General features: G+C 44.7%; 1 protein-coding gene across 1 annotated transcript; it reads right to left on the bottom strand.

Moving 5' to 3' along the window:
* Positions 1-99: 99 nt before the first annotated feature.
* On the bottom strand, positions 100-22,164 carry LOC106600849 (TANK-binding kinase 1-binding protein 1). Its single transcript, XM_014192565.1, has 11 exons — positions 22,076-22,164; positions 14,168-14,424; positions 13,041-13,169; positions 5,990-6,094; positions 3,946-4,096; positions 3,660-3,862; positions 3,414-3,475; positions 3,110-3,219; positions 2,335-2,840; positions 1,928-2,188; positions 100-1,734 (listed from the first exon to the last, which is right to left on the bottom strand). The coding sequence occupies exons 2-11, from the start codon at positions 14,399-14,401 to the stop codon at positions 1,606-1,608; spliced, it is 1,890 nt and encodes a 629-aa protein (XP_014048040.1). The 5' UTR covers positions 14,402-14,424; positions 22,076-22,164; the 3' UTR covers positions 100-1,605.
* Positions 22,165-22,786: the final 622 nt, after the last annotated feature.

Raw genomic sequence — 22,786 nt, 5'->3', positions numbered from 1 at the left:
TAAATCGAATGAATCGAAGTGTGGAACCCAGTCCAACCAGTTGCTGTTTAACAGACTAGTCATTGAAGACTGAGAGAAGCTAAAGTTCAACCAGTTATATCATTTTGAAACTTAGTTTTTATTATTTGCGTTACACAAAACCGAAAGATGACTATAAAGAGTAAACTAAGCCGCATGATTCTACTGAAGGAAGAAAAGATTCACAAAAGGAATACTGTAGTGTGTTGGAATGCAATGTGAACACATGGGTTCATGTCCATTTTCAAGTGTCATTCCTTTATCTCTGATTCCTGTATCTCCGTACTGTTCTGTCTCATTGGCAGTGTCTTGGTGTTCCTCTAGAAGCGATCCCGCATTTTTATTGTGGTTGATTGCAGTGTTACCTTCTAAGGTATCTATACTAATGGCGTCATCTTCCGACTGGTGGCGTCAACCCTGCGCGACGCTCGTCCCTCGACCAACTGATCAGTGCCGACTGATCTGAAGTAAGACAATGTACTGATGGTAGATCCCCCATCCAGTGTATTTGGATCATATTGATTGCTGTGCAAATTTCAGAATAGGCTGAGTTGAGAAATCAGCTGATGTTGTGTATCTATCAAATTCCTCCCCCGTTTGGGTTTTAAATGAGTTGCTGTGAATTGTATTGACAACCTGTAGGCAAGTACCGGAGATGACTGCATATAAAGCTTCAGTATTCTGAGATTCACAAATCATCCACGGAGAACAACAGCCTGGAATCACTGTACAGCTCCTACAAACCAGACCATCTTCGGCCTGTTATTACAATGTCATAAATCCCTGAATGTCAATATACAACGGGAGTTTTATGAGGTACCTATAGTGGTCCATCCTATCCCTGTTTCGGGGTCCTTGACATACCGCCATAGCTCAACCATTTATAGCCATCGCCAACCCCTCTGTCATCCTTGACTTATTTCATTTCATTATATGAAGACACATACTATAATTCATTCATTTAAAGGTTGGTTTTCATCAAGATTCAAGAAAATTCTTCATTCCATTCAAACTAAATTCCCCAAAAAGTGCTGTGTACCTCCAGTTATGCCCTTTAAAGTCTGGCCAAAGACTTCATTCTGGTTTGACGGAGAGTAAACTTTATGATAAAGCATGTAGATAGGGGTGTGACCCATTTACTGATGGGTTTTAAAAACAGTGCGAGGTAACCATGTCAGACCATACCTGATAACATGGGTGAGATAGAGAGCATTCAGAAACAGCACTGGCCCTTGTTATAGCCCTAAACTAACATGGTCAAAAACAGAGGTAAGGAAACTTTCCAGTTTAGAAAACGACTAGGGGCTTGACAGTATCACCTCTCTACAGTTAGATGGAGTCTGTTCCTCTAGAGTGCCATATTGCAAAGGGGATCTGCAATTGTGGTGCTGTCACTTTTATTGAGGGTGAGCCCATCGTAAATCCTGTATTTTTCAGCAGGTAGAGTCATGACGCAAAGCAGAAGCAGACTGGGGTAGGATGAATTCGCCTCTGGGCACTAAGATAAGTTTTGTGTTTTCCTGGTAATGGTTTAGGTTAGAATTTGACAGGGTAAGTTGTTCCTAGATCTGTGTCTGGGGGCAACGGTTAGATCTTGCTGTTCTCCAGGTGCGTGTCGATGTGTTTGATGAGGGCGTCGTCAGGGTAACCGGTGGGGAAGGTCAGCTGACACAGCGGGCAGCTCCGGGCGTTGTTCTCCTCCGTCTCCATCCACAACTGCAGGCAGCCAATCACAAAACGGCACCCGTTAGGATGTGTAAACACTCAGCTCAAAGGTAAACACTGTAAATGTACTCATTGTAATGACTGAAGAACCGGTTTTCTTTTTGCATGTCATGTAAGGATGCTCTGATTATTACTGCTATTGAGATACACTACTGAGCTCTGAAGTCTAGCAGCAACAACTCACATTGATGGAAGGCCAGGACTGGGCGTGGTCTGCGTTCAGGTACCCTGGCAGGTGGCAGGTGAGAGTAGCTGGGCCATTTGGGGCCAAGAAGGAGGGGCAGGGAGGGGGTTCCCGTGAGCTTACCCCCATGACCCCCAGTGTCCTGGGAGGACTGGCCACCGGGGATGGGCATCTCCACTCCTCCTCATCATCAGACGACTGGGGCGGGGTGACCAGTGGAGTGGGGGCCGGGGAATGCTCCAGATGACAGAAGTGGCACCCCTTGGTGGATAAAAAATGTTTACTTTAATGTTTTAAAATGTTACTCCCTAATAAAACTCATCCAAACGGGTGGTGGGTTTCAAAAATGTATAAAATAAGGTTATATAAGTTATATTTAAGCAAATATATACACATGTGGTGTGTACCTCTGCAGCTAGAGGGAAGCCCTGCTCCAGGTCATGGTGATGGGGACTACTGCTCAGGCTGCTTCCCCCTCCTCCACCACCACCACCACCACCTCCTCCTACAGCTCCACGGGCCGAGGCCGGCCGGGGGAGCCCCGCCAGGGAAACCCTGGGCGGGCGGGAGTAGGCCCCAGACTCCCCCATGTTCCTGGGCTTGGGCAGGGTGGAGACTGGGTCACGGAGCAGCCTGGGTGGGGGCCTCTGGTGGGCAGATGAGTCGGCCACCTCCGAGTAGCTGCGGCGCCCCTGGAAGCGGGCACGTAGCCGTTGGCTGGTTGGACGGCAGGAGTAGGAGGCTGGGCTGGTGGGTGAGTAAGAGAGGCCAGTGGGGGAGTAGGAAGCGGGGCCAGAAGGGGGTGAGGATGGTGAGAGGGGAGGAGAGGGAGAGGGGTGAAGGTGGAGGTGGTCTGGGGAGGGGCGTTGGGAGGCCGGGGAGCGACGCTGGGGGGCTGGGGAGTGTCTTAGGACTGGAGGAGAGAGAATGGGATGGTTATTATAGTCCATTGGTGCCTCTTTAGCCCAGCTGGTAGAGTATGGTGCTTGCAATGCCAGGGACCACCAGTACGAAAAATGTACGCACAAATGACTAAGTCGCTTTGGATGAAAGCATCTGCTAAATCGCATTTATTATTACATTAGTGTCCTTATTGCCACCCTCATTGGGCATACTGCAATTCCACTCCATTCAACGTCCATATGGAGCACAATCTTTAATATTCACATGTTTTCTACTGACCCATTTGCTCGTGGGATGCCTTCCTGAGGATCTCAGTCTGTTTGACAGCCAGACCTCTCACACGACCCAGCTCCTCTGTCAGCTCAGTGTAGGCCAACGCCAGGTTCACCCTGCACAGGAGGGACAATGTTAGGATTGCGTCCAAAATGGCACCCTATTCCATATATAGGGCACCATACCCCTATGGGTGCTGGTCAAAAGTAGTGCACTAAATAGCGAATAGTGTTCCATTTGAGACGTAGACTTGGTTATTCTACTGACATAGCTACATGCCAGGAGTATTAGATGGGCAGCTGTCACTCACTGTTCATCTCCTGCCTTCTTTATCCACTCCACGTCGCAGTGCTCACAGGGTGTGGTCACCTCCTGCTGGACAGAGACAGACGTGTGTGTGTGTCAGTGGAGGCTGCTGAGGGGAGGACGACTCATAATAACGGCTGAAACGTAGCAAATGTAAGGTTACCATTCCACTGATTCCGCTCCAGCCATTACCATGAGCCAGTCCTCCCCAATTAAGGTCCCACCAACCTCCTGTGTGTCACTATCTGACCTGTGTCTGAACATCCTGCTGCAGCTGTCTGATCTCTGTCTGCAGCCTCTGTTGCTCCTCCTTCATCTCCTCCTCTCTCTGACACGCCCCCTGGGCCTGCTGCCGCGCCCCTTCTAGCTCCGCCTCCAACCGCTGCAGCTTCAGGTCGGACACGGCGTCCAGACTACGAGAGCTCTGCAGGGTCGGACCCCGCCCGTTCCGCTCTGTAGTACACATCCAGGTACAGTGAGAAACATACACAGAAACACACACGTCCGCATTCACTCAAACATACACACACACTCACCGCGAGGCACGTCCAGACTGGTGTGTAGCTGTAGGTAATGAATGTTCTTGCTGTGCAGCTGAGCACTGAGTTTCTGCAGGGATCCCTCCCTCTGCCTCAGAGCTGACTCCAGACCACAGATACGCTCCATGTGCTGCTCTGCTAGTGTCGTCTGATGGAGAGCACACACACATAGATGGAGAGCACACACACACACACACACACACACACACACACACACACACACACACACACACACACACACACACACACACACACAGACGCACAGTCGTGGCCAAAAGTTTTGAGAATTACACAAATATTAATTTCCACAAAGTTTGCTGCTTCAGTGTCTTTAGATATTTTTGTCAGATGTTACTATGGGAATACTGAAGTATAATTACAAGCATTTCATATGTGTCAAAGGCTTTTATTGACAATTACATGAAGTTGATGCAAAGAGTCAATATTTGCAGTGTTGACCCTTCTTTTTCAAGACCTCTGCAATTCCCCTTGGCATACTGTCAATTAACTTCTGGGCCACATCCTGACTGATGGCAGCCCATTCTTGCATAATCAATGCTTGGAGTTTGTCAGAATTTGTGGGTTTTTGTTTGTCCACCCACCTCTTGAGGATTGACCACAAGTTCTCAATGGGATTAAGGTCTGGGGAGTTTCCTGGCCATGGACCCAAAATATCGATGTTTTGTTCCCCGAGCCACTTAGTTATCACTTTTGCCTTATGGCAAGGTGCTCCATCATGCTGGAAAAGGCATTGTTCGTCACTGTTCCTGGATGGTTGGGAGAAGTTGTCTGAGATGGTTTCTTATTCATGGCTGTGTTCTTAGGCAAAATTGTGAGTGAGCCCACTCCCTTGGCTGAGAAGCAACCCCACACATGAATGGTCTCAGGATGCTTTACTGTTGGCATGACACAGGACTGATGGTAGCGCTCACCTTGTCTTCTCCGCACAAGCTTTTTTACGGATGCCCCAAACAATCGGAAAGGGGATTCATCAGAGAAAATGACTTTATCCCAGTCCTCAGCAGTCCAATCCCTGTACCGTTTGCAGAATATCAGTCTGTCCCTGATGTTTTTCCTGGAGAGAAGTGGCTTCTTTGCTGCCCTTCTTGACACCAGGCCATCCTCCAAAAGTCTTCGCCTCACTGCGCGTGCAGATGCACTCACACCTGCCTGCTGCCATTCCTGAGCAAGCTCTGTACTGGTGGTGCCCCAATCCCGCAGCTGAATCAACTTTAGGAGACGGTCCTGGCGCTTGCTGGACTTTCTTGGGCACCCTGAAACCTTCTTCCCAACAATTGAACCGCTCTCCTTGAAGTTCTTGATGATCCGATAAATGGTTGATTGAGGTGCAATCTTACTGGAAGCAATATCCTTGCCTGTGAAGCCCTTTTTGTGCAAAGCAATGATGATGGCATGCGTTTCCTTGCAGGTAACCATGGTTGGCAGAGGAAGAACAATGATTCCAAACACCACTCTCCTTTTGAAGCTTCCAGTCTGTTATTCGAACTCAATCAGCATGACAGAGTGATCTCCAGCCTTGTCCTCATCAACACTCACACCTGTGTTAACGAGAGAATCACTGACATGATGTCAGCTGGTCCTTTTGTGGCAGGGCTGAAATGCAATGGAAATGTTTTTTGGGGGATTCAGTTCATTTGCATGGCAAAGAGGGACTTTGCAATTCATCTGATCACTCTTCATAACATTCTGGAGTATATGCAAATTGAAATCATACAAACTGAGGCAGCAGACTTTGTGAAAATTAACATTTGTGTCATTCTCAAAACTTTTGGCCACGACTGTAGGGTACATACACATGTGTGCAGGTAGCGGTACAATCTGTCTCACACACGCACACACACCTCTGAGGTACATTGCTGATGGAAAACTGATGGTCAATATAGTGTTTGCTTAAATTTGAATGTAAAGGATTCTATTTCATTATAATGCTTTAGCCCATAATACTGTCCCCTCCCGCCATTGCTCTACCAGTACTACTCATGGTGTCCAGAAGGGGGCACTGTTTCCTACTGTGTCTTACCATCTTGTCCAGGTCTCTCTGAACATTACTCTTCTCCATGTGGATCTTCTCATAGGCCTGAATCACATCCTCCAGTCTCTCCTCTCGCTCTTTACTCTTCTGGAGCTGAGGGAAAGGTGGAGATATACAAAGGGAAATGTTAGAGCCAAATAGCCAATTTGTATTTGTATACAATAACCAGAGCATTATTAGTTGAATTATTAGTGTGAAGCCATTATTGGCGATGAATACCCCCCTTGCGGCCGGTGCAGTGGCTACGGGAGGAGGAAAGGTTATTTGAGGGCGGAAGTATAGTTTTTTGGACCGCACTTGCTTGCACTTACTCATATGATATCTTGAATTTACTGCACAAAACAGCCTTCATTTATTGCACTTATGTATTAGAATTATTGGAAATTTTCCCATCTTTTATATTATAAAGTCTAAGTTGTATATTCTTGAACGAAGAAGCATCCTTTTGTTTGTAAACTTGCAATCCGAAGTGCCACACTGCCATCATCTCTACGGACGTGCAGTAAAGCCTGCGGCGAGTGTGTGTCCGAAATAGCCCCTCTCTCACCAGGGCAGTGGTCATATTTATTGGATGAAATAGAGAAAATGTGCCATTACATTAGTAAAAAAACTCAGCCCGAAAGAAAGCTCCGCTACACATGCTGGATTGTTGTTCTGTAACTGAAGCGCACTTGGACCGGGACGACCGTTCTCTGGAAGGATTTCAAGTCCTACAAATCTGCAGTCGTGAGTAACCAATGAGAATTTTTGAATGAACTCATTGGTTCCATACAATTGTTCGTTCAAACAAAGGCTGGAAGTGCCGATGGGTGCTAATGTTTGATAAACAGAAAATAAAAAAATACTAAACAAATAAGTGAAAATGGAATTACTTTGGGTGTTGCAAATTAAATATACCGACTGATCTAAGGCGCAATCAAAGGAAGGAATAAACTGCGCGAATCAAAACGCGTGAACGTATTAAAAACTACAAAGTGTCATAGTGAATAAAAGGAGAAATAAATGTCTGACACGCAAACCCAAATCACTGCTATGGCAGAAAATAAAAAAGTTGCTCAGCTCTATACAAAAAGGCAAACATGGACGGTGCACACGCAAAATGAACGAAATTTGAAGCTTTGCTTAAGGAAGGACATTTTGAAATTGTAAATGAAGCTGTTGAAATATTGAATTCGATCCTCCCTGAATTTAAGGAGGCTCATGAAGCGGTGCAAATATTGTTACCTGATGAATTAAAGGAATGACACAATTGATTGGTATGAGCCAAAGATGGAAACTTTTGCAGAATTTCTGAATGAGGTGGAAACATGGGAAAAAATACTCAACAGGACCCACAAACAATGGTTGCCCCAGGTGACAGTATTTCTAATGTGCCATCATAGAGGCCTTCAAAGACTGGATCAAGCGGTTCAAGAATATCTACCTGTCTCCTCTGCACGCCTGAAAATTGAGGCAGAGAAAGCAGGCCTTTCAGCCCAAGCAGCTATATTAAATGAAAAGCATACATTGGAATTGGAGAAGGCTCGACTGCAATCAGCCATGGAGGTGATGGAAATGAAGGCAAAAATAGCAGCATCAGACACTAAATTAAAGGTCATGGAGAGCATTCCAACGGATTCACAAGTCTCCAAATGAGCCAACAGAGATGGAATGAATGCTTACCTGAAGAAGGAAAATCCCAGTGCATTTATGGAAGATGAACCAACACCTGTAATATCACCTGTGGATTTCATAAAGTTAGGTGCTGTCCAAAATCCCTATTGAAAAGGGCCTTAGACTTACCGTCAACATTACCATTTTGAAACCAGCAGCAGGAAGAGGTTCACCCGCACTGTATAGCTATGTGCTCTATCTGCGAGGCTGTTAAAATACTATGCAAGACCTGGAATATATGGAAGAGCTCAACCTTCCCTCCAATTTGAAGCAGATTGTACGGAAGTTTGCATACAAACTAAGAGAGAGATGGAGGTCAACGGCATTTGATGATTTAGAGAGAAGCAAGCATAGAGCCAAATTCCGTGACCTTGTGACTTTCATGGAGAGACAGGCCAAGGTCATGCAAGATCCATTGTTTGGCGATATTAAAGATCCAGTTTCCAGCCCAAAAATGAAGACTATAACAGACTCCAGATGGAGTAAATCAAAGAGCAAAGGTAGTTGTGGGTGACACAGCTGAAATCCCATCAACGGAAATTACATCCAAAGGGAAAAAGCAAAGCAGCAACGCACCTGAGGCCCCCAAGGCTCAGGACCCATGTATGTACTGCGATGGTAAGCATCCTTTTGGTTGAGTGTAAGCGAGTCAAAGCACAGTCACATGACACTAAGATTGAGTTCCTGAAAACCAATGGCCTCTGCTTCGGTTGTTTGACTAAAGGTCACATGAGCAGAGACTGCAAGAAAAGAATGACCTGCCTAAGCTGTAATGGAAGGCACCCCACCATTCTACATATGGAAGGAAAAGAAAGATCTCCATGTCAGAAGGCAGAGCGGTCAGACTCTCAAAGGTCAGAAGGGGGTAGAGTAGCAGCAAGCAGGAGGAAACATCTGTCAGCAGTGCTTTCGTGTCATTGGGAGATGGTGAAGGAACTGGGGCCGGTAGGGATTGCACATTGGCAATAGTACCTGTTCAAGTGAAGGTTGCAAAGGGAACCAAAACCGTGTTCACCTTTGCTTTCCTTGATCCTGGTAGCTCAGCGACGTTTTGTACATAAATGAATGAGGACACTTAATGCTAAAGGTCGGAAGTCGGACATTTTCCTACAGACAATGGGACAGGAGAACCCTGTCGAGCTATGAGGTATCTGGTTTGGAGGTAGGTAGCATAGACAGAAAAAAAATTGATCTCCCAAAGGCCTACACACAGAGCAAAATCCCGGTGACAAGAGACAACATCCAAATGTGGCCTCATCTAAAGGAAATCCAACTGAATGAGATTAATGCTGACATTGAGTTACTGATTGGAATCAATGCCCAAAAGGTGACAGAACCCTGGCAGATCATTAATAGTGAAGGAAACAGACCGAATGCGGTAAGGACAGTATTTGGATGGGTGGTCAATGGTCCACTTAACCCCTGTACTGCTACGGATGAATGCGGACATCCTACGGTGACTACCAACCGCATATCCATTGTAAATTGGAAAATATGATTGTCAATCAGTACAACCATGACTTCTCTGAAAAGGAGTGTGAAGGGAAGAGTGAGATGTCAGCTGAAGATCTCAAGTTCATGCAGATGGCATCAAGCTCTGTAGCTCTTAAAGATGGCCACCATAACTTACCTTTACCTCTTCGAAATAAGGATGTGGTCATGCCAAACAACTATCCGATGGCAGAGCAGTGAACCTTGAACCTCATTAGAAAGTTTAAGAAGGATGAAGTTTTTGCTACGGAATACAAGCGCTTCATGGATGAGGTAATAAAGAAAGGCTATGCTGAAAAGGTGCCTTGAGAGCAGCTCCAGCGGAAAGATGGCAGGCTGTGGTATATACCACACCATGGTGTCTATCATAAACACAAGGGATCCATTAGAGTGGTGTTTGACTGTGCATCGTCTTTCAAAGTCACATCTCTTAACAACAAACTGCTTCAAGGCCCAGACCCAGCAAACACACTCATAGGTGTCTTGCTCATGTTCCATCAAGAAAACTGCCATTATGGCAGACATCGAAGGCATGTTCCACCAGGTACGTGTTCAGGACAACGATGTGGACTTCCCTTGGTGGCCAGAGAGTGACACCAGCAAAGAATTGGAGGAGTAACCGAATCACAGTCCATCTCGTTGGGGCTGTATCCTCAACAAGCTGTGCAAACTTCGCACCATGAAGGACCGCAGAAGATAACTGTCAGAAATATGATAAGGAGGTTACTGATACTGTTCTGTATATCTTCTATGTTGATGACTGTCTCAAGTCAGTGTGAACAGAACAGCAAGCTATAGCTCTCACAAGAGATCTCAGGGATCTGTGGATTTAAGTTGACCAAATGGGTTAGTAACAGCCATGCTGTATTGGCCTCCCTCCCTGATGAACATAAAGCCAAGCAGATAAAGGCACTGGATCTCAACAGAGAAAAGCTACCTTTCGAACGAGCGCTTGGTATCCAATGGAATATCGAGAATTACCTATTCACCTACAGAGTCATGATCAAGGGTCGACCAGCTACCAGAAGAGGTATCCTCTCAACTGTAAGCTCACTCTACGATCCACTAGTTGTCCTTGCTCCCTTTATTCTGAAGGCCAAGCAGATCCTGCAAGATGAAGTGTGGCTGGGATGAGCCCATTCCAGAGGAACTCTGTAAACCATGGCAAAGATGGCTCTCAGAGTTGGATCAGCTTTACGGATTCCAGGTGAATAGATGCTTGAAAACTTTGGTCCATTTAAAACTGCTTAGACGCATCACTTCTGTGATGCAAGTGAACAAGGCTACGGAACTGCAAGCCACTTGAGGCTCACAGGCGAAGAAGAAAAGGTTCACATTGCATTTGTGCTAGGTAAGTCCAAAGTGACGCCAATTAAGCAGAAGACAATCCCCAGGCTGGAATTCAGCATCAACGCTAGCTGTGCGAGTAGATCGGATGCTCAGAACAGAGCTCCAGATTGAACTACAAGACTCGACTTTCTGGACAGAGAGACAGTCTGTACTAAAATATATCAACAAGACTACAAGATTCCATACTTTTGTAGCGAACCGAGTCTCCGTGATTCGTGATCTGTCAAGAGGAGAGCAGTAGCGATACATCAATACAAAACCGAACCCAGCTGACGACGCCTCACGTGGCCTGAACATTGACACCTTTCTGAATTCAAGATGGCTGGCAGGACCAGAGTTTTGAGAAACCAGAAACACAATTGCCGAAGAATCTACAGCTGGGCTCTATCCCTCAGGACGACTCCGAGGTAAGGAAAGATGTCATTATAAATAGTGTGAGCGTGACAGATGAGAGTTCAACTAGCAAGCTGTTTGAGCACTATTCAACATGGAACAGCGTCAAGAGCTAAGAGGACTGCTGCTCCGATCAAGCCAGAACAGAAAGGTTTGAATTACACGCTCGACTGTCTGTCAAGACACAAAGCCTCACTGTAGAGGACATGGAGGACGCTGAGAAAGCAATTATCTGCTACGAGCAGAAGCAGCACCTGAAGATAAAGGGACTCAATGTGCTAAAGGAATCGGTAAGATGGACCCAATCATGGCTAAAGGCCTACTAAGAGTAGGAGGATGGATAAGTAAAGGATCCATGCCTATGGAGCTAAAGAACCCCATGATACTGCCAAAAGATTCCCACATCTCCAAACTGATCCTACGACAGATTCATGAGCAGGTTGGTCATTGCGGGAGGGGCCAATTGGCCAATTCATTGGCAAGAAAGATCCTTAAGAGCTGTGTCTTCTGTAGGCGTATGCAGGTCAAAGCTGGAGACAAAAGATGGCTGACCTTCCACAGGACCGTGTGACCTCTGACCTGCCACCCTTTACCCATATGGGTATGGACTACTTTGGTCCTGTACAGGTCAAGCGAGGCTGCTCTCTTGTGAAGTGATGGGGTGTGATTTTTATCTGCCTTGTTTGTCGTGCCATCCATCTAGAGGTTGCTAGCTACTTAGACACAGCTTTGCATTAACGCTTTGCGTAGATTTATCTGCCAAAGAGGCCCAGTCTCTAGTATCAGGACTGATAATGGCACAAACGTTGTGGGTGCACAAAGGGAGCTAGCAGAGGCTCTAAAGGAACTGGATCACAAGAAGATCCAGAACACATTACAGAACTTTGGATATAAAATGGTTGTTCAACCCTCCCTCAGGAGCCCAACATGGAGGAGTACGGGGAAAAGCTGATTCGGCTAGTGAAGAAGATTCTAGCATCAATCCTCAAAGAACAAGCACCGGATGACTAGGCTTTGCAAACAACTCTGTGCGAGGTCAAGGCAATCATAAATGACAGGCCATTAACAACGGTGACCAACGACCCCAACGACCTTGAGCCTCTCACTCCTAACCACCTGCTTCTACTGAGGGCAAAACCTGCAACCTCCATCTTTAAGTGACATTTGCGTCCCAAGATGTCACGCTCATGAACTATGGATTTTTCACCGACACGCACCCACATACAACCATACATCTAGGTCTATATAGGACGTTAGACAATTATGAATTACGATTACGCTCTGATGTAGTATAGTTTTTGTTGTTATGGGCTCTACTTGAAATATTTTAGATAATTGATTGTGCATTTTACAATTAGGGGCCGGAATGTTAAAGCCAAATAGCCAATTTGTATTTGTATACAATAACCAGAGCATTATTAGTTGAATTATTAGTGTGAAGCCATTATTGGAGATGATTACCCCCCCTTGCAGACGGTGCAGTGGCTACGGGAGGAGGAAAGGTTATTTGAGGGAGGAAGTCGGGCCTACGTGGAGGAGTCTTGGTTAGACGGGGGAGCGGTATAGCTTTTTGACCGCTACTTGCTTATATGATATCTTGAATTTACTGCACAAAATAGCCTTCATTTATTGCACTTATAATGTATTAGAATTAGAGGAATTATAAGGAACATTTTCCCATCTTTTATATTATAAAGTCTAAGTTTTATATTCTTGAACAAAGAAGCATCCTTTTTCTTGTAAACTTGCAATCCGAAGTGCCACTCTGCCATCATCTCTACGGACGTGCAGTAAAGCCTGCGGCGAGTGTGTGTCCGAAATAGCCCCTCTCTCACCAGGGCAGTGGTCATATTTATTGGATGGAATTGAGAAAATGTGCCATTACAGGAAAAGTGTAGGAGAAAGGAAAATGTGTTCGATGTGCAGTTCCTCCCACCCCTCTCTCTCTTTTCTCCTCTCCTCCCTGTTTTACTCTCCTCCCTCCTTTTCCTACCTCTCTCTCCCCTCACCACCCTCCCTCCGTCTCTTCGTCTCGCATCCCTCACCCCTCTCTTCTTCTCTCCTCACTCTCCCCTCTCTTCCTCTACCCTCTCCTCTCCTCTCTCACCCTTCTCGTCTTCTCTCCCCTCTCCTCTCTTCCTCCATGTCTTACCTCCTGTGTGAGTGAGTTGACTCTCTGTTGCAGGTTGGTGGTCTCTGACTGCAGTAGGCTGGGCTCCTTGGGTTCACAGGAGCAGCACTGTAGGGTCCTCTCCTCCTCAAACTCACTGATCATAGGGAACTGAGGGAGAGGAGGGGAGAGGTACAAGAGAAGGACAGAGGAGGAAAATTAGATGAGTAGGTGAGAAAGTAGATCAAAGGAAGACCGTGAGAATAGGACACGGAGTGTCACAGCTCAAAAGATAGGAGATGGAAAAAGCAAAAGGAGATGGAAAAAAAGAGTACACCAGTGCAAGTCGAGGTCAGATTATTTTTAGAGGTTAGAAAATAACCTTCCTCTACCACAAGCCTTTCCACTGTGAGTTTCAACTGAATAATGGCCTCATTCAGGTATGCCTGAATGTTTCAATACTTTCAAAATCAATCCTTCCTTCCTCCTCTCCTGGAAGTAATCACGGATCGAACTCAATTACATAGGCGAAAGCACAGGTTCCATAGAATAGCTTTTACCAATTCAGTCATGTAAAATCAGTGATACCTTTAAAGGGATAGTCTGGGATTTTGGCAATGAAGCTTTATCTACTTCCCTAGAGTCAGATGAACCCATGGATACCATTTTTATGTATCTGCATGTAGTTTTGAGAAAGTTGCTATCTAGCATTTGCACGTTTGCTAACTAGCATTAGCGCAATGACTGGAAGTATATGGGAATAACTAGCACTTCTAGTCTTTGTGCTAGGCTAGTTAGCATTTTCTTGCGAAACTACCTCCAATTTCAAACTGGACTCAGATACATAAAAATGCTATCTAGAGTTAATCTAACTCTGGGGAAGTAGATAAAGGGCCAAAATCCAGAACTATCCCTTTAAGGGGGATGCCTTTTAAAAATATTCAAAAAGGGACATTGGATGGCTGATGTAGACCTACAGCATCAGTGTTGTATACTATCTGACCAATCAATGTCTGTGTAACCAAATGACACACTATTCCCTATATAGTGCACTACTTTTGACCAGGCCCCATAGGGCCATAGGACTTCTCTTTAAAGTAGTGCAGTATAAAGGGAATAGGGTGCCATTTGGGACGTAGCTTCTGTCATGAACAGATCAGTCAACCTACCTTGACCTCATAGTTCTTCAGCTTCCTCTTGATGCTGCTGTTCTCTCGCTCCAGGCTGGCCAATCGCGTCTTGATGTCATGGTAGGCGGCAGCCAGGGCGAAGTGGGAGGGGTACATGTCGTCTTCGATGGGTGAGGCCGACCAGTTGACCCCCGACCCCAAGCCACAGCCGTCATCCCTCAGCCCCTCGCCCCCACCCAGGAGGCCCAGCTCGCCCCCAAAGAGGGACTCCATGACTCAGGCAGGTCAGTGGCTAACTGAGGGGACACACAGGAAGGAGGGTACGTCATTAGAGCTAGTCATTATGTAATACTAATCTTATGAACTGCAATACCCAATCTTTGTCTGCATCCCAAGTGGGTGTCATTTGGAAACTTTTTTACATTTTTTATTCAGAAAATGCTCTCTTCTTTCCCATTCATGTGGGATTGAGACATATAGCTGGATCTACACAAACACAACAGATTGCGTTGACACATTTCAAAGTATCTTATAAAACTGGTATTTTGGAGTGAAGAACAATCACTTCAACAACATCAAACAACACTGTAACTAATGTTAGTTGACTTGTAAACAGACCACAGCGTCCTCTTGCATAGAATGCTAGGATAACAGGAAGGATATCACCTCATCGCAGCATAGAGGCAACAGGGCAGCTGCGGCCACCCAAAAGGCATCTTCCAGTTCAGTGAACACACACTACTGTCCCCAGGCCTTCCGAGGGAACAGAAGGCTGTGGTCGTTCTTGCACTACCCTCTCTCCGCCAGCGAACTCTCCGCGCAGAAGGGGGAGCTAACGAGGCTCAAATGGCAGAGCAACAGGCCCTGGCGCAGCTCTGGTGTGAGTGAGAGCCATGGTCGACAGGGCATATAGGGTGGGCGTGTGCCAAACCTGCCCAGCAGGGTCTGTCCACAGTCTAGGCTAGACATTGCCCGCTCCATCTGCCACCGGCTAAATCCAATTGGCTGTTACCATGATTGCTATACCATCCCACATCATAAAAACCACCTTGTTTCTTCTAGTGCTCCCCCTCCCCACTCGGTCGGGAAATCTGGAATACTCAACTAAAGAAATGTATAGATGCGTCATGGTGTGCTGTAGCCTAGATGTAGGCCAAACAAACTGTCACAGATGGTTTCTAGTGTTCAATTATTTTCAATGTTTTAGTAATTTTATTAGTGTGGTCACAACCTTATGTTGCACCTTATTTTTTGTATTCCATTGTCACTGATAACTTCCGCCTCTTCCAACAGCAAAACAATCTAGCGTAGCCATTGCTTGTGTATGTGGAAGGTTTCCCAGTCCAAAACACATTAAGGTGGCCAACGCTGTAACGATAATAGATTCAATATTAAAGTATCCATACTACTCCAAAATTGAAAATGTATGTATATTCCCCTGAACTATTTTCCGCTTCCCCGCTCCAGAAACAAATACATACACAAAAAAAGATATATTATGCATACATATACATATAATCATGCTGAAGTCCCCTGGCCTGCAAAGGCTGAAGGGCTGAATCATAGTCTGTTGTTACCCTCAGCTTGGCTCATATATTTACAATTACAGGAGACCCGAGAGAGTGGTGTTCTTTTGATGTTGTTGGGTCTGCCAGCTGCATCTCTCATTTCTGATTCAACAACATTCAACATCCTCCATAGCAGAGGCATGAATAGATATGGAAACAGCCCAATGAAAGAAAGGCTTTCCAGCTTAGACTACATACAGGTACCATAGTGAACCATGTGTTTCAAAGCTCCCTAAAGTCACTTTCTGAGTACCCACAAGGTCAACATCCCTCCTCTAACATCAGTATACCCCAAAAAAGAAAGTGACCACTAGAAACCAATCTGGAACCTTGTTTTACAGTCTTACCCACCAGGGATGAATAATAATAAAAGTTGAATTGGATTACATTGAAACCATGTTAACAGACATAAACCAGTTGTTTCCCCACCGAACCACCCTTGTCCCTGGAGCTCGGAACTGCAGCTGCCACAATGCTCCAGGTGGGTGGTGCCGCTGCATCCTGTAACGCCCACGAGATTCACCCGTTGGAGACAAGACGCTTTTTGAGTTAAAGGAGCAATCTGCAGTTGCAACATGCATTTTTGAACATTTAAATCAATGATATACACTCAGTGTAGGGTTGCAAAATCCCGGGAACTTTCAATAAATTCTCTGGTTTTCCTGAAATCCCAGTCGGAGAATTCCCAGAATAAGCAGGAAATCCAGAAATCTCCAACCAGGATTGCTGGGAAACCAGGGAATTTATTGAAAGTTCCCGGGAATTTTGCAATCCTAACTCAGTGTACAAAACATTAGGAACACTGGCTCTTTCCATGACATATACTGACCCGGGGAATCCAGGTGTCATCCCTTATTGATGTCACTTGTTAAATCCACTTTTATCCGTGTAGATGAAGGGGAGGAGACAGGTTAAAGAAGGATTTCTAAACCATTCGACAATTGAGACATGGATTGTGTATGAGTGCCATTCAGAGGGTGAATTGGCAAGACAAAATATGAAGTGCCTTTGAACAGGGTATGGTAGTAGGTGCCACCAGTTTGTGTCAAGAACTAGAACGCTGCTGGGTTTTTCACACTCAACAGTTTCCCGTGTGTATCAAGAATGGTCCACCACCCAAAGGACATCCAGCCAACTTGACACAACTGTGGGAAGCATTGAAGTCAACATGGGCCAGCATCCCTGTCGAAACTCTTTAGACACCTTGTTGAGGCCATGCCCCGACAAATTGAGGCAGTTCTGAGGGCAAAAGGGTGTGCAACTCAATATTAGGAAGGTGTTCCTAATGTTTTATACACTCAGTGTCAACCCATTGATGGTTGAAGAATAGAACTTATAAATGCCTCATGAGCTTAGTTCAACTGTCGTACCCCATCAGAACCCCAAATAGAAAGCTTGTTTTACTCCAATGTTTTTAAGCAATGTAAATGTAAACAAACACTGTATATCCCCAAAACAAGGTTAAAACTATACATTTGATATCACGCATGGTCAGTTTTGAGAGTGGTTACATTTCACCAGCCCCATCTTTCAGCTTTTTACCAAAACAGAGGCAGGGTGCCCGCTTTGTTATTGTTTCAATGGCGGATTAGCCCCTATAACCCAACGTGTACGCAACCCAGCAGCAGACGTTCCCTGCCAACCCTCCACTGTTTGAGTCTCTCTCACGTATTCATCACCGGAGGGAGGAGACAGCTGGGTGGGTGCAAGACTGATGACAACTGGATTAATGAGTTGGTTAGGGCTACTGTACACCACAGCATTACAATAAAGTCTGTTAGGAATGGGGTTTTGTTGGTTGTTCAGGTTTCTGGAACTGAGGCAGTAGCAAAGAGTTGTTTATAATACAGGATATCAGAACACTTGACAGTGTGCATGTTGAAAAGTTTTAAGTCAGGGATGCCCAACATTTTCTGTGGACCCACCCATGTATGTGCTTACATATGATTTGTGCCTCTATGCATGTGAATCCCTTTAAATATGCACCTCTGCCAATTTCCCTATTTTCTAAGTCTCCTTTTGGTTGCATGTGTTTTGCGTTTCTACCTCGACTGAAGCCTAGCCTGGAGACAGTTATACTTCTGGCGAGAAGGGTCAAGCATCTTTCCTTTACTAACACCTACACACACCCACCCACACATGCATCAACTCACTGACACACACACACAGTGCACGCACGCACGCACACGCATGCATTTACTAACATCTACACACACACCCACACATGCTTCAACTCACTGACTCACACTGCACACACACACACACACGTCCTCGCTCTGTTGAGAAAGCAGAGGACAGAGTAGCGACAGTCAAACAGGAGCTGCTAGTGAGCCCATTCACCCCAGGGCCAATCAGAACAAGCCCATATGTCAATGTCACATGGCTAATTCATATTTTAATGTTCCGGATATCAGCCAGAATGGATGCCCCGAGCAAACACTAGCCTAGCCAAATGTACTGTAGAGATTCAATATGCTTCTACGCTTTGGTTCAGTGTTAGTTTAGCACTATGCTTCTGTAAGCTAGCTACGGCGATGGTTTAGCATCATAGTACGCTTCAGGGCTGCATTTGTTTGTTATACGTAAGCAAGTAGCCTTCCACGAGCGAGCCAGAACGGCTCATAGAAGCAGGAGCCTATCTCCTGTTTCTGTAGTATGAGGCAGCTTGATGTACAAGTACACCCCCTGGACAGGACACTAGTCTATCGCAGGGTCTTACCCCCAATCTATCTCATTAATGCTGAGTGCCAAGCAGAGACGCAGATATCGGGTCCCATTTTGACCTTCTTTCAATCTCAGGGTGGACACTCTGACCACAAGGCCAGTGAGTTGGTCTTCAGGTAGGCCTACACTTAATCCCCAGATGAACGTTGAACTCTGCTCGAGTAAGTTGGTTATATCCTTGCTGCTTATAATCTTGTACTTAGGTCAAATACTTTATAGATGGATGGCTGCATCTACCATAATGGCCACTTCAGTGTATGCAGAATGACGCCAAAGGTTGACACTTAAAAGGTACAGGACTGGCACTGAACACTTTAAAGCGTGAATCCTTAAACGATAACGAAGCAGGCACCCCGCCTCTGATTTGGTGAAAAGATGATGGATGGGCCTGTAGAAATGTAACCACTCTCAAATTCATTCACAGTTTTGAGGATATAGAGTGTTTGTTTAGATGTACATTTTTTATAAACATCGGTGTAAAACAAGCTTATATTTTGGGTTCTGGTGGGGTATGACAGTTGAACTAAGCTCATGAGGCATGTATAAGTTATATTCTTCAAGAATCAATGGTACATATCATTCATTTATAAGTTATATTCTTTGAGAATCAATGGTACATATCATTCATTTATAAGTTATATTCTTCAAGAATCAATGGGTACATATCATTCATTTATAAGTTATATTCTTTGAGAATCAATGGGTACATATCATTCATGTATAAGTTATATTCTTTGAGAATCAATGGGTACATATCATTCATGTATAAGTTATATTCTTTGAGAATCAATGGGTACATATCATTCATGTATAAGTTATATTCTTCAAGAATCAAGGGTACATATCATTCATTTATAAGTTATATTCTTCAAGAATCAATGGGTACATATCATTCATTTATAAGTTATATTCTTTGAGAATCAATGGGTACATATCATTCATTTATAAGTTATATTATTTAAGAATCAATGGGTACATATCATTCATGTATAAGTTATATTCTTTGAGAATCAATGGGTACATATCATTCATTTATAAGTCAAAAAATGTATGTTTGAACTAGCTTTAAAGGTCATTTCCGATTGAGCCGACATCTACAGCATTTACCATGAATGCAGTCTCCGCAAACGCATAAACATTGCCTTTAAATGTATATTGCGCTGTAGCGCGTCTCCAGCGCTAGGGATTGAATCGAGCCCTTAGAATCTACATGGTCCTTGCAAAGACAAACAAATGGCAGGAAAACAAGATGTCTTTTGAAAGGAATGTATTTCTTTATTTGAATATAATTTGAGGGAGGGATGAGAGGACAAACCCAGGGAAAGAGATGGAGCAAAACAAGGAAAGGGGGAGAGAGAGGAAGAGGATGGAAGGATAGAGGGTGTCCTTGAGGATTGGCACCGTCCTACATGTGAGGGGAGAACTGAGGCCAGTACTGGGGGGAGGGGTCACACACACACGGTCAACAGCTGAAATAGATGTTGCATATGTGCTTGTGAGGGGGAGATGGGTAACCTAGTTCTGACAGGACAGAAAAACAGGGACACAGACAGGGACAGACACACCGAGGCAGGTGTGTGTGCAACGAGCCAGCGACCTAATCCACAGTAGCCCTGTGCAGAAAATCCTCTATATGACAGACACACACACAGGGGATGTACTGAAAGCCAACCGTTCCCATCAACCTTCACATTACAACATGCCCCAATTGAATGCCGTGCTCCAAACAAAATAAACCCAACACAATCATACAGCCAAAAGGCACAATACAACAATTGGTGGTGGGTGAGGTGTCTCACCTCCACATAACATAGGTTGTATTCCAAATGGCAATCTTTTCACTATATAGTGCCCTATTTTTGACCAGAGCCCTAGTCAAAAGTTGTGCACTATAAAGGGAATAGGGTGCCCCTTGGAACACACACACTTAACCTCTCTTACAGTAGACCTGGTGGAACATGTTACATAATAGACTACATTATCATCATTATCACTGTCAATGGCCCAGGAGCATGCCTCATCATGCATCAAGTGCTGTTCAGGCCTATCTGTACTGTCTTCTCCAGTAATGGATTTGACTTACACACTGAAAAGCAACTGGTGACAATGCATCCATAAAGCTGTGGGTTTGAAATATCAATGAGGAATGTTCAATATTGCTAGGTGCACATGTCTACATCATCATTGTGGCATTGTTGCTGCTGGAATGAAAGGTCTTAATGGTCTGAGAACAGAAGGTGTCCAAATAGCCTACTTGATTTCAGGAGGGACATTAAGTGATGTTAGACCTTAAGCTAGACACCAGACACTTAACCTTGAACGTTTCCATTAACAGCTGTATCAAAAGAAATAATTGAAATCCATCGAATAGACGGGGCTACAAAAATCAAACCATGACTTTTAGGTAAACCTGAATTCTTACTAAAATATACTTCAGCCATTACCTTTACTAGTAACATAAGTGAACTGAATACTACTCTCATACCAACACGTCACTCTCCAAAGTACCCCCCAGATACAGTAGTTACCGGCTATGCACCGAAGCCGAATGTCAAGCATCTAGAGATGCTATTCGCTGCGGGTTCCGTTAGCTGATCCTTTCGCCAACAGCCGCTGACTGGTTCGTTGGGTGGTTAATGGACAGTCAATCACTCACAGTGACCGGTGAGCCGTGCTTTAACACCATGCACAGAAGGATCGATTCCTCTGATTTAACGGATTCTGCCTGTTGGTTTCCACAAATGCACGTCCAGCTGTCTTTGTTAATGGCACAAATTTTCGATGGTCATGGTCTGTCACAGATGGGACATTTCAACGTTTAAACAGGACAACTTAGATGATTAAAATACCTACGCATGGTGTTTACATAACTGAACAAAAATGTCAAGCACCGTGTTTGATCAAGGACATTTTCATTTGAATAAACTTCCGTTGACCTACCTGTGTATAATGCATTTGGTGCCTGTTATCATATAGGGGTGGTTCATAGACATAGTTACCAAACGTAGCATGTAGGCTACGTTTGTATTTCTAAATAAATGTATACGTGAGACAACCATTTTGGTCTGAAGCATTGTCAACATGAGCGTTCAGCACCACTAGCAAGTGAACAGCGCAAGTTTGTATTCGCTGCTAAACCCGTCGGGAACTGTCCAGTGTAAGGTAGTGGTGATCTCTCAAAGCCACAAGCACCAACATTGGGACAATAATATAGTTAAGTCATGACAGTTAACAAAACACAACAATCAATCACGTGCATGAATATCTCCGTAACCAACAACCACATCGTATGCTATTCGTGGTTGCGTAGACTACATTTGTCCTGTGATGACTCACAATAGAGCATCTATATCGTTTCTCTCCTTTTGGCAAGACACCAGTGCTCGTTGCCATTCTCACTTTGTCGCGCAATCAGTAGCTAGCCTAGTCTACAACATGGCTGTATACAGCGACGCGGTTCTCTCCATCTCTCCTCTCCATCTCTCCCAACTAAAACAATGAGCTCGCGCCTTTTCCCTTCCTCCTGCTGTCGAGCTCTTTTTATATATAAAAAAAAAACATTGCCGTGAGCGTTACTTAACACCTGTTTAATTAAACAAGACTCTACAAAGGCACAACAATCAACACTGTCAAACAAATACCACGATATACTTACGTTTCCTCGTGAGATTCTGTGAAAAACCCATAGCGAGAAAGGGGGTCAAAACGCCACGGTTCATTTGCGGTTTACATCGCCAATGGTTGGATTGTGGATGCTTGTGACGCCCCCCCCCCCCCCCCAAACCCTCTTTACACTCCCATTCTGTGATGAACCGAGCAGTTTTTACCAATAGAGGACGGTGAAATGGGTTGGAGCGGCGTTCAGATATGGCAAAGGAGTAGCACATCAGAAGATCACCGACATTTGAGAGTTAATGGCCAAGAATATAACAAGATGATAGCATGACATCCCCATATCATATAGGTAGTGTTCAATTGTCACATTCTTCGCCTCGTGGATCTCTTTGTGTCCCTGGTTGCATAACTGCCTGAATCAGAAGAAAACATTTTATTCTGACACCAAAGTGCTGACGTCGAAGCTTGATTAGATTGTTGTATAAATAGATTGATGATTCATTTTATCTAAATTATGGACATTATTTATTCATGCTGTCCCCACTGAGTGATGGAGCTTGATTATTTTTATGAGAATAAATTCTCTGATCCAGATATGCAAAGTTACGAGGTATTGAAATGAAAGGGGTTCTAGATGTTCTTTGTGTGTCAACTGTGTGGAAAATAGATATGGACTCTTGTAGAAAATGTATTACATGCTACAGTGTCTCTAATGTATCTGCTCACAGGACATACACCAATTGGAACCCTC

This window comes from Salmo salar, chromosome ssa03 (assembly GCF_905237065.1).
Source record: "Salmo salar chromosome ssa03, Ssal_v3.1, whole genome shotgun sequence".
In the NCBI taxonomy this organism is placed as follows: domain Eukaryota; kingdom Metazoa; phylum Chordata; class Actinopteri; order Salmoniformes; family Salmonidae; genus Salmo; species Salmo salar.
Note: the sequence above shows the minus strand (reverse complement) of the source record. Positions and strands in the feature narration are given on the sequence as shown.

What these genes read in the sequence shown, in the direction of transcription:
- LOC106600849 (XM_014192565.1), bottom strand. Translation starts at nt 14,401, where the DNA reads ATGGAGTCCCTCTTTGGGGGCGAGCTGGGCCTCCTGGGTGGGGGCGAG. An exon ending in CAGTCTGGACGTGCCTCGCG is followed by an intron (nt 3,863 to 3,945) that starts GTGAGTGTGTGT and finishes TGTGTACTACAG; the next exon opens with AGCGGAACGGGCGGGGTCCG. An exon ending in AGCAGGATGTTCAGACACAG is followed by an intron (nt 3,476 to 3,659) that starts GTCAGATAGTGA and finishes TCTGTCCAGCAG; the next exon opens with GAGGTGACCACACCCTGTGA.